This window comes from Lontra canadensis, unplaced genomic scaffold (assembly GCF_010015895.1).
Source record: "Lontra canadensis isolate GAN:19392208 unplaced genomic scaffold, GSC_riverotter_1.0 scaffold79, whole genome shotgun sequence".
NCBI classification, from domain to species: Eukaryota; Metazoa; Chordata; class Mammalia; order Carnivora; family Mustelidae; genus Lontra; species Lontra canadensis.
Window position 1 is genome coordinate 2,790,364 of NW_022631073.1, and position 10,831 is coordinate 2,801,194.

Here is a 10,831-nt window from a genome sequence, read left to right on the forward strand (position 1 = left end):
GGGAGAGACCCTCCACCACCCTGCTTGCCAGGGAGGGCTTTGGGCCTGGCCTCGGCTTATTAAAGACTCCGTTCCTTTTTATTACAGCCCAAGGTAGAGAAAGTTAAATGTAAGCCCCCATTTGTATTCAGAATTAACTAAACTCTGGATTAATCCGCACAGTCGTAAACTGGAGGTAGGCGTGCAGACGTGGATAAGACAAAAGTCGGTGCATCCAAGCCCCCGGGCACCGCGCACACTCGGAACGTGGAGGAATTTATGAAGTCCTTTACAACGCGCAGTCAAAGAGGTTAATTGAAAAATTTCTTAATGTCATTATGAAAGAACTAGATTAACCCAAGTTAATTCACTTTATTGTTCAAAATAAAGAGGAATAAGCACTGAACTCACTTGCAAATTTGGGGCGTGAATGAGGGGTGAGATGTTGTCTTTAAGGACTCTGCCAGTTTAATTAAGATATGGGAAATTACTTATTGTTCTTCACCACTAAAGTGCTAGGAATTAACAGGCAAACGCGGAGCCTGGGCTTTTCATATCTCCGCCACGTGTGTGTGTGTTTAATACCCATAAGGCTCCGTCATTAAACCTCAGGCACGGACGGGGCTCACTCGCGCCAGCCCTCCCGCCGGCCCGCGCCCCTCCGCTGGCCCGTCCGCACGGAGGAGCTGCGGTGCGGGCCGGACGGCTCTCGCTCGGGCCCCCACACGGGAACTGGGGACCGGTCACCCCCCCACCGCCACGTGGGGTCGGGATGGGGCTGATTTTGGCGGGTGGAGGGTCTCTCCTCCCTGCAGACGGGACTGTGCGTTCGTAGCTCTCTCTCAGAAGAGCGGCGCTCCGGCTCCTCCAGGGGCATCACCCCCGTTTGCTTTTCCTTTAGGAAGTATTACTCAAGAGGGCGGCCGATCTGGTGGAAGCCTTGTACGGAATGCCCCACAACAACCAGGTAGGCGGCCAGCGGCTGGACGGGCCCACCCCCTTCCCGGGCGACCGTGTCCTCGGAGGACCAGCCAGCCCCGGGCCCACCGCGGGCTTTTGGGGCACACAGGTGCCCGTTCCTAAGTACTCACAGCGAGCTGGAGAGGAGAAAACCTTCCTCGTCCTGCTTTTGTCCTCGCACGAAGTACTCAAGTAGGAGATGACGAGACAGGGTCAGGAAGCAGAAGTGGGATTTCAAGTCATGGGACGGGGAACCACCTGGAAATCTGGCTGGTGGATTCGGTGGTAGTTGGCGTGGCCCGGCGTGGGAGGGAAGGACGGGTGCCCACAGCCCATCCTCATGCTGCCTGGAGGGCTCTGGGGGGCAGACTCAAGGGCACTCTAGATTCGGGCCTGCTTCTGTGACTCTGGGTGTGGTGCGTTCCCCGCTTCTGGGCACCCTCCTGGGGCCTATGGGCTGTAGGTGCAGAATGGACCAGGTGGCCCCGCTCAGAAGCACCATCACACAGTCTTCCCAAGGGAGGCTCTTCCCACTACAAAATCAGTTTGTCACCGTCTGGGACCAAGGGGTGGGGGAACACCTCCCCGTCACTTGGCCTCATGGGACAGGGTGGAGGGGGGCCTGTGCTCCCCAGGGGGACGTGGGAGCTGGAGGCAGACTGGGCGCTTCCCCTCCCGCCCCAGGAGATCATCCTGAAGCGAGCAGCTGACATTGCTGAGGCGTTGTACAGCGTGCCCCGCAACCACAACCAGATCCCCACCCTGGGCAACACGCCTGCGCACACGGGCATGATGGGCGTGAACTCCTTCAGCAGCCAGCTAGCCGTCAACGTGTCGGAGACATCACAAGCCAACGACCAAGGTAGGCCGCCGTGCCGGGCGAACCCCCTTCCCTGGACACGCTCCCAGGGACAGTTGACACTCAGCGGCAGCTGCCCATGTCCTGGGTCCAGCGGGGAAGCGGGCGGCGTTCCGTGCTCCTTGGCTCTCTCCGGGGAGGTCCTCCCAGCAGCCGTGCCTGGCGAGCGCAGGGCGGGGAGCGCCCAGAGAACCCAGAACTCGTTTGTTGCCACGGCACGTGGCTGCCGCTCAGTATTCTGGTTTTTGCTAGAAGATTCCTTGAAAGGTGGGAGGAGCCACAGGACAGCCGTGGGGTAGTAAGTGGACGGGACCCTTCTTGGATATGTCCCAGGGGTGGGGCTTGGAAGGAGTAAATGGAGAGGAGCTCCAGTGTCCCCCCCCACCCCCCCACCACCGGTGCACTTTCTCCCAGTATGCAGTGACCTGGCGTCCGGGGGTCATAGGACCCTCTCGTCCAGGGGTTACAGGACCCTGTCGTGTGAGCCAGTTCCGAGCAGGTCTTAGTCCTCCTCTCTCAAATCGGTATGGACTCAGAGAAGGCCTCCGCCACGGCTCTGGGTCATGCACACTCTGCAGCGGGCCTGATGCCCCCTCCCGGGCCCGCCTGCGCTCGGGGAAATGGTAACCGTGCAGACTGAGACCCAGAACAGCCCTTCCTGGGGACTTAGGGCCACAAGCAAACTCTCCCCGTCAGCCCTGGCATTTGAAGGTCTGCAGAGGCCGGGAGTTCAGCTAGCGTGGGGGGAGCCCCTGAACCCGAGCTGTCGGGGATTGCTTCCAAAGAGACACCCGCGAGCAACTGCGGGTCGGACGGAAGCGCGTGGGGCCGGCTGCCGGCGCGGGCAGGATGGGGCTCGGAGCCGCGCCCGAGCGGGGCCGGTGCCGCGAGGTGACCTGAGCTGGCTGGACGCGCCGGGGCTGGCGCACGGCGGAAGGTCGATTGAAAATGTTGCGTATGTGACAGAGGTTTGCGGGGAAGCACCCCCCCCAGTGTCTGTCTCCCTGATAATAACATTATTTTTGGCCGGGGGGGGTTTTAACAGTCGGCTACAGTCGCAATACAAGCAGCGTGTCCCCGCGAGGCTACGTCCCCAGCAGCACCCCCCAGCAGTCCAATTACAACACAGTCAGCACTAGCATGAATGGATATGGAACTGGCGCCATGGCCAATCTAGGGGTCCCGGGCTCGCCTGGATTCCTTAATGGCTCCTCCGCTAACTCTCCCTACGGCAGTAAGTGTCTGTTTTTGTCACACGTCATCACATAGATCCATGTTCACTCCCGAGTCAAATGTGTGCATTGCTTGGCTGTTCTGTGGTGTGAGCTGCTGGGCCAAAGGGAGGGTGGCTCCGGAGGCTGGGGGTCCGCGAGGCGGCGGCAGGTGGCTCCGGAGGCTGGGGGTCCGCGTGGCGGCGGCAGGTGGCTCCGGAGGCTGGGGGTCCGCGTGGCGGCGGCAGACCGGCCTGCGGCGGCCGCAAACCCGCACGAGACGGGGCTGCCGGTCAGAAAGCAACGTCCCCACGAGCGTTTGCCTGTTAGCCAGAGAGCGGCCGAGCCAGAAGCGTGTCGTGCTTGTCTCGTCGGGGCCGCCGCTCCAGGCGAGGCCCCGAGAGCCCTCTCTGTGTGCTGTGGCCGTGCCGCGCCGCGCGTGCTGACCGTGTTTGCTTTGTTGCAGTAGTGCCGTCCAGCCCCACCATGGCAGCCTCTTCGGTCGCCCTCCCTTCAAACTGTAGCGGCACACACAGCATTTTCTCATTCTCACCTGCCAATGTCATCTCTGCAGTGAAACAAAAGAGCGCCTTCGCGCCCGTGGTCCGGCCCCAAGCTTCTCCTCCTCCCTCCTGCACCAGCGCCAACGGGAACGGACTGCAAGGTGAGGGGCGGCGCGCCGGCCCCAGGGCTCGCCGAGCGCGGGCGGAACTCTCCCTGCCTCCCCCCAGCAGCCACCCCACCCTGAGGGCAGGCCAGGCTGCACCGTGGGGTGCGAGCTCCAGCCCTCCTCCGGGTCCTCGCCCCTGCCGTGGCCCACGCATGCTTCCCCCCACCCCACCACTGAGCCGCATTGCGAGCCACCCCCCCAGTAGCCACGTGAAGGACTCCCCCCCCACCCTGGGGCTCACCCCCACCAGTAACAGAGTCTCGCTGGTAAAAACCATTGCCTCCTGCTTCCAACCTCACCCACGTGTCCTCCCCTCAGGAAGGGGACCTGCCGGGGCACTGGGCAGAGGCAGCGAGGGGCACGGAGCGGGACCCTGTCCCGACCACTCAGCAGACGGGCCTTCATGGCTGCGGCTCAGCCGGGAGAGCAGGGAGCACCCACCGGCGGCGTCGGCGCTGGCGGCCTCCTTGCTCCCAGGCAGCAGAGTGGCCTTAGGGCGGGGATGGTGGGTCATTGTGCCACCTGCGGAGCCCGGTGCAAAGCCAGCGCGCACTCCACGTCCTGAGGCGGAGCCACCTTCTCAGCCTGTAGAGCAGACCCTGCCCCGACGGGCTGTGCTGTGCTCGGAAAGGGCTGCGCCCAGCCTGGGGCCATGCATGCGTGAACACCGGGTGGGAGCCGGCTCCTCTGAGTCCTCTCCCTCGCACACTGATGAGGGAGCAGGGCTGGCCCCGAGGGCAGGGGGAAGCACCCTGCGGACACAGCTGCCCCCAGATGGGGCCACGTGGAGCAGGCTCCGGGTGCCTGCCCAGGCCGGGTCCCTCTGGGCCACATAGGCCGCCCTGTGAGGTGTGCAGCAGCCAGGCCACGTGCGTGCCCCTAGGCCTCGCGATCTTCTGCGTGGCTCTTTGTGACTCACGGGGGCCACAGGCACTGAATTAAGTGGCCGTCATCTGGCCTCTTTCAGACACCACCTTTGGTATATGCTCCTCCCGGTGAAAATCAAATCCAGTTACTCCTTTAAAAAAATGAATCCATTCAACCAGTATTTACTGAGCGCCTACTATGTGCCAGGCTCTCTGCTGGGTGCTGAGGACGTTACCGTGGAGAAGACAAACTGGCCCTTTTGTGAAGTCGGTGGCATATTTCACTTTGATGAACTAATGCTCAAAAAAGGAACTGGAAAGGTATCCGTGATTTGAAATAATTGTCTTCCCAACATCTTAGCATATGAGAGGGACGCCCGGGCCCCGGGTGCCGCCGACCGGCCTGCAGGCCCGCCGCGGCCCCAAGCCCAGAGCTTCTCGCGAAGCAGGGGGCCAGGGGCCATGGCCCGGCCACCGTCCGTATGGCGCGGAGGCCCCCGGGAGGACGGCACCGCCCGGGCGGTGTGTACCCACACGGGTCTGCCAAAACCCTAATGTTGTAACGGTGAGTCGGAGAGGAATTAAGACTGTAGAAATTAATGAACTGGGAAATTGAAGCTCGCATCACTACGTGAACAAATGTATTAATATGTTATACATAAATTAATGAGAACGATCGTTCTGACCAAAATTAAACAACACCGAAAAGACATAAATTCTACTCGTACCAGGAGTTCACTGGAAAGCGTCCGCTGCACTTGGCATTTTAGCACCAAGTTTCTTACTCCGAGAAAAGCAGAGAGAGCTCCCTGACGTGGGGCTGTCACTTGGGTCTCTTCGGGGCCTTGGCCTTGAGGTGGCAGGGCAGGTGGGCTGGGAGCGGCTTTGCTCCTAGGGCGCCCGCGACTCACCATTACGATACCGCACAGTCCACAGGAGGTCCGAGGCAAGGGCTGAGAGCGGAGGGGAAACTGAGGCGCCCCGGTTTTCACGGAGGGAGTGAGCCTGGCGCCGGGGTCCCAGTGGGGCTGCGGGCCGGCCCTGGCTGGCGTCACAGACGTGACCAGGTTGGTTCACGTCTCTGGACAGAGGTGGCCTCTGGGGAGTCTGGGCCTCCGTCTGCTATGAACAAGCCACTGAGACCTGTGGGAAGGGGCGGCCTCGCCCAGGAGGGCCAGCAGCCTCGCCCTTCCAGTGAAGTCCTGGAGGAGGGCTGCCGCATGAGGGGTCGCGGGTGGGGGGTGTCTGTCCCCACACGTACCCAGCTCCCGTGAAGTAGAGGCTCCCCGCCCCCCCGCGCCTTGACCGAGCCCATGGCTGGTTGGCGGGTGCAGCGCACGCCCCATGTCACCATTGAGTCAAGCCCCAGGCGGAGGCCGGCCCGGCCCGCGAGGGGGACAGCGCAGTAACCCGCGGCTCTCTCTCTTTCAGCTATGTCTGGGCTGGTAGTCCCGCCCATGTGAGCGGCCCGCTCTCCCTTCCGCAGCACCCAGCACCCAGCACCCAAGGACGGACTTCAGGGGACACGTTTAGTCCAGGAGAGCTGCGGCGGGAGCCAGTGTCTGCACACGCATCGGCCGCGGCGGAAACGCTACAAGAGACTTTGTTTAAAGATTTTATTTAAACTATTAAGAATCAACATGCAAACAAGCCTACTTCTTCATGAACAATTCCATTTTATTGACTGAACTTTTCTCATATTTTCACATTTCTCAGTCCCGAAGACTAAGGAGAACAAAGCGACGCCTATTTTGTATAAAGTTTCCGACTCCGTCTTGGCTATGTCTAGTACTTGCTATGTGTTGGGAGAAACTTTGTGAATGCACCATTTTGATTATCATGAAACACTGATGAGAAATGCCTCCAGACATTTTTCTGTACTCATACTTAGACTCACAATGGTTGTGTATCTCTATAATGTGAAATATTTTTTTGTGGTGAAAAAAAAGGGGCCAAGGAGGTGTGAGCCATCGAACTGGAAGAAAGGAGGACTATGTGACTAGGAGAATTCGGGGTGGCAGGGAGGGAGGGAGGGTTTATCATTGCTTAACTTCATCTTAATGAAATGAAACTTTGTAACTTATTGTAGTTAGAAATTGTAACTTTGATATTGAATTCTCTTGCCTTCAACAAGCACACTGACAGAAAAAAAAAAATGCTACTGTCTGTTGGTTAAAATATTCTCCCACTGCTAGAGCTTCCTGTTAAGCAAGTGTGATCTGCAACATTTTTTCAACTTTTGCTAGCACTCTATACTATTGCATTCTTAGGCTACTGTGAGGTCCATGTTTCTTGTACCAGAAATTGTCCTTTTGACTTCTAGCTCCTTCTTCCCTAATGTGTTTTGTATGTGGTTATAAAATTGTAGACTTTTGTGATTTTGCCAAAGTTGTAGCTAAATATTTATACACTTGTCTTGAATTTTTTTCAGATCCACTTAAATATTTAGAAAAAAAAAAACACGTTTTCTTCCTTATGTGTCTCATAAGGAATAAAATGGTCTCCATTCAACACTTTTCCATGAACACTTACAGTTGCTAAGGGACTTTCTTTTGTAACATATTGATTATAAATATTGTATTTATCTTTGAAATTTTGTACATTGCTTTTCCTGCCGTTTTCTTTTTCTTGTCTGTATTGGTTTTTGATCGTGGCCTGGTGTTGGGAAGAGCATTAGCCAAGAGCTGTCTCTCTGACCTGTTTTGTTCAAGTGAACTGGTGTCCTTGCATTTCATTTGTATTTCAAAGATTTGCTTTCTAGACTTTCCATCCTTTTTTTCCCTTTTTTTTTTATTTTGAAGAAAAGTCAAATTCATTGTTTATTTTTATATTATTTTTAAGTTATCTGAACAAATACTTTTGAAAAAGAAGTTCGTTGTATAGTCAAAACAAAACGGTGCCACCCGGCTGTGACAAATCCTAGTAGATTCTGTGCATGTTGAACAGCCGCGAAGAGGGGACACTGTTTGGGGCTGTGTCCTTATTTTATTTTTCTGTAGAATGTAAAAAGTCATTTAGCTGCCACCCATGACTTTGCCACATAGCTGAACTGTGTTTACTGGAAAAATTCAGAGGCCTAAAGTTTAAAATAAAATTTACTTCTGATGTTTTAATTAAAATGTTTGCCACATTAACTTCTCTGATGCCTTAAAAGTGGACTTCTTTAAAGAACCTTTGTGCTATTTTATCACAGGCTTATGACACAATTGTTAATGGAGATTTCATTTGGAGATTTACGGTGTAACACACACACACACACACAAAAGCACAAACCTGGTGTTCCATGTGTCGCTCCTTTCTGTGTCTGATTCTGCTGCGTGGCGTGTCCTCCCGGGCCCACCTAGGATTCAGAGAGGTTTCAGGGGGAACCAAAGTCACTGCTGGTTTGTAACTTTTTTTTAAAAACAATACTTTTTGTGTGGTCAGACCCAGCAGCACCTTCTGTGCTTTTTAAACCAGAATGACCTCCCTGAGATACTGTGCCTGTTAGTGCCAAACCCACAGTGAGACCAGGAGGGTGGGTCTTTCCCCTTTGTGTTAAGTGCTCCTCGGATACAGCACAGCAGATGTTTTGCAAATTGCAGCAGAAATCAGATTTAAAACAAAAAGGAGGGACTTTAAAATACTTTGACAAAAAGAAAAAAAAAAACATGCACAACTTAGGAAAGTGTTTATTCAAGGGACTCGATAAAAAAAGCAGAATGTCCCCGGTGGTCAGCGGGTCACAGTCCGGCCCTTTGACCGCTACGGCTTAGCTACGTGGGAAAGCCTGAGAAGTCACTCTGGAACTCAACTGCCTCCGTTTTATTTTGTGTCAGTAACGGTTCCACCCAAACACAAGCTCACGTGTACATGTTAAGAACGTTTGCAAGTTTCCTCAGCCCTGCACTCGGTTTGTGTTTTAGATTAATTAGTCAATGCCCCTCATGGCTTCATTGTCTCCAAATTGAGCGCTTCACTAAATGGTAGATTTTACTGTTAAAGACCCTACAATAAGATTGTTTTATCTGTACATTTTTTCAGATATTTAACTGTATAAAAATGTTCATTTTACACAATATTTAATTAAAGTATTTCTTGTCTGTGAATTTCACTTTGGGTAATTTTATGTTTTGATTACAATGAGTGGCAAAATGCATGCAGAAGTCACCTGGGGTGGTGGGGGTGGGGAGTGTTCCTCTGCACACCCTGGGCCCTGGGGCTGTGTCTTGGCCAAGATAAAAGTGATTCATGGAAGAGCCTTTCTAGGAAGTTCAGTCCTCAAACCGCTCTTCTCACGTGCACTGAGGAAGCCTCATGGTTGTCGAGATGGCTCTGGTGCCCAGAGGGGCCATCTGTACGTGTGTTGCACTCGGATGTCTGTGGGGGATTCTGTGTCGGACACAGAGGCCAGAGCAGCACTACAGCACTTAACCAACCAGGAGACAGCCTCCCCCCAAGCCCCGGGGTCCTGCCGCTGCTTCCAGGCTGGAGGGCTCCCCAGGGCAGGTCTAGGGCAAGTGCACTAGAGCTGCTCCTCCCACCCCACCCCCAGGGAGCACACTGGGCGAGAACCAGCTTCAGGCTCTGGACAGGGGGGCAGACACCAGGGGCCCAGAAGGTGGCCGAGGCCCCATGTGGGGGAGCCCACCGCCCATTCCAGGCCCACGGTAAGGGCAAGACAGACCCTCTGTGCTGTCTCTGTGCTCCGCCTGGGTCGTGGTGGGCTGTGCCGTGGTGCGGCCCGAAGGCACCATCCGAATGAGCTCTGCCCTCGGCACTGGGGTTCTAATTCACACCAAGAAGCGGCTCCTGGGAATGGATTCTCGGCACTCCCCTCCCAGCTCATTCTGGATTTTTCACTTTCTCCTCAATGAAAGGCTGGTTTTACATGTTTTGGCTTGCAGCTCTGTAACACATACACGTAAGTGTGATCCAAATTAGTACTCACAAATGTCATCCTAATTACTTGTTCTGCTGAGCAAAACAGGAAACAATTATTCAAAACATAAAGAAACTTGTGAATACCTTTTTCTCCTGTCAATGACAATCAGGTTCCTTTGACTGCATTTTTGTCTCAGCCTTAGATAGCAAAGAAAAAAGAGGCTCTCAGGGTACCAGGCTGCGGGCCCGCCCCTCCCCGCCCTGGGGTCTTTCCCAAGGTGCCTGGGTGGGGAGGGCTGGGGACCAAATTCCCCACTCCCAGCTGGTGCCAGGAATGCCAACCCTGGGCGGCTGGGGGCGGGGTGGGGGTGGGGAGGGCTGCCTCCCGGGGCGGCTCACCAGGGCCCTACAACCTGGGGAGAAATTGTTTCATGTTTGTGTTTCGAATCAGGAATAAGAACTGCGTTCTCTCCAGATGTATCCCAATTATTGTCAGGCTGCCTTTTAAGGTCTTTCAAGCTTTTAAAGATTATTCAAAGCACTGGAAATGGGCTTCCATCTAATGCCTCATTTCATTGCATTAAACAGCCTAGTTAATAAAGAATCAATATATTCAAAGGGCAAGGTTATCTTTTGTCTATAAGGGGTGGTGTCATTCTGAACCTTTTATAGTTCAAATGCTGAAAAAGACCTCATGAAATCCATACTCATCAAGTGGGTCACTGAGAGCAATAAAGAGGGAAGGGGAGGGAGTGAAAGGGAAGAAAGGCTGCTCTCCTTTAAAACAACTCCGCCTTATCTCCTCGGTTGGAGCGCCCAAAGAGGTCCTCCGAAAATGTCAATTTCTCATCAAGACAAGAGACCACGATGATCATTTTTTCCAGAGAATACATACAATTAAGAGAATGCACGGGGACGGCTGTGGTAGCGATTTGTAGCTGCTTCTGTCCCCACGAGCTGCGACTCCCTCCCAGCAGATAATAAGGGTTGTTGATAAGTCAAGCGTCAATATGCCAAAGAGTGAGTTTTGAATGTGAGTCCTTGTGTGCCGAGCGCGCCCGGCCGATCCCAGGCCCCGATAAGGGCCCAGCTGCCAACGGACACCACAGGTTGGCCCTCACAATTAATGCAATGAATAAATCACACAAAAGAGTCGGGAGGCTTTATACTCAGTGAGACAATCCCCTGTTTTACCCTTCAAGGATTCCTTTTATGTTGGAATAAGGTTGCTTTTAATGAAATTTAAACTCATCAGAGGAAATCAAAAACCTCCAATCAGATTACAAATTGATTTTTTGGTCATTTGTCATTTCCCAGTTTCACAGAGAGCAAGTTGCCAGTCTGGTGCTGGGAGCCAGGGTGCACACGGCTCCCAGCCCCGGGCCTGGGGACAGACGGGAGCAGCCCCGGACGCCCAGAGCCC

The 10,831-nt window shown here is 54.4% G+C and overlaps 1 protein-coding gene across 10 annotated transcripts in view; it reads left to right on the forward strand.

The window, feature by feature from the left end:
• The window catches only part of EBF3 (EBF transcription factor 3), a 117,058-nt gene extending 108,862 nt beyond the window's left edge, over positions 1–8,196 (forward strand). For 2 of the 10 annotated variants that reach the window (XM_032882065.1, XM_032882067.1), the window contains exons 12-17: positions 881–946; positions 1,624–1,801; positions 2,844–3,032; positions 3,476–3,673; positions 4,754–4,866; positions 5,977–8,196. In XM_032882065.1, the coding sequence (XP_032737956.1) occupies positions 881–946; positions 1,624–1,801; positions 2,844–3,032; positions 3,476–3,673; positions 4,754–4,866; positions 5,977–5,994 (762 nt within the window). In that variant the 3' untranslated portion in view covers positions 5,995–8,196. The remainder of the gene's footprint in view (positions 1–880; positions 947–1,623; positions 1,802–2,843; positions 3,033–3,475; positions 3,674–4,753; positions 4,867–5,976) is intronic. The other 8 variants (XM_032882070.1, XM_032882072.1, XM_032882069.1 and 5 more) reach the window with 5 other exon arrangements.
• Positions 8,197–10,831: the final 2,635 nt, after the last annotated feature.